The 273-nt window shown below is 59.7% G+C and overlaps 1 protein-coding gene across 1 annotated transcript in view; it reads right to left on the bottom strand.

Moving 5' to 3' along the window:
- The window catches only part of EMH_0013770 (Cytidine and deoxycytidylate deaminase zinc-binding domain-containing protein, putative), a gene marked incomplete at both ends in the record, with an annotated part of 7,561 nt that overhangs the window by 5,982 nt on the left and 1,306 nt on the right, over positions 1-273 (bottom strand). Inside the window, one exon of the mRNA XM_013499924.1 lies at positions 3-217. Coding sequence (XP_013355378.1) covers positions 3-217 — 215 coding nt within the window. The remainder of the gene's footprint in view (positions 1-2; positions 218-273) is intronic.

Raw genomic sequence — 273 nt, 5'->3', positions numbered from 1 at the left:
GCCGCCACTCAGGTACATACACTCCAAGTTGCTGCTGCAGCAGCAGCAACTGCTGCTGCTGCTGCTGCTGTTGCTGCTGCTGCTGCTGATGCTGCTGCTGTTCCTGCTGCTGCTGATGCTGCTGCTGCTGCTGCTGTTCTTTCTGCTCCTGCTCCTGCTCCTGCTGCTGTTGCTGTTCCTGCTTCTGCTGCTGCTTCTGCTGCTGCTGCTGCTGCTGCTGCAGCAGGGGCCAGAAGGCAGCTTGAGGTACTGGTGTGGATAGAGGGGCGCATT

The sequence above is a fragment of the Eimeria mitis genome, genomic scaffold, assembly GCF_000499745.2.
Source record: "Eimeria mitis Houghton genomic scaffold, Emh_scaff482, whole genome shotgun sequence".
Lineage (NCBI taxonomy): Eukaryota > Apicomplexa > Conoidasida > Eucoccidiorida > Eimeriidae > Eimeria > Eimeria mitis.
Note: the sequence above shows the minus strand (reverse complement) of the source record. Positions and strands in the feature narration are given on the sequence as shown.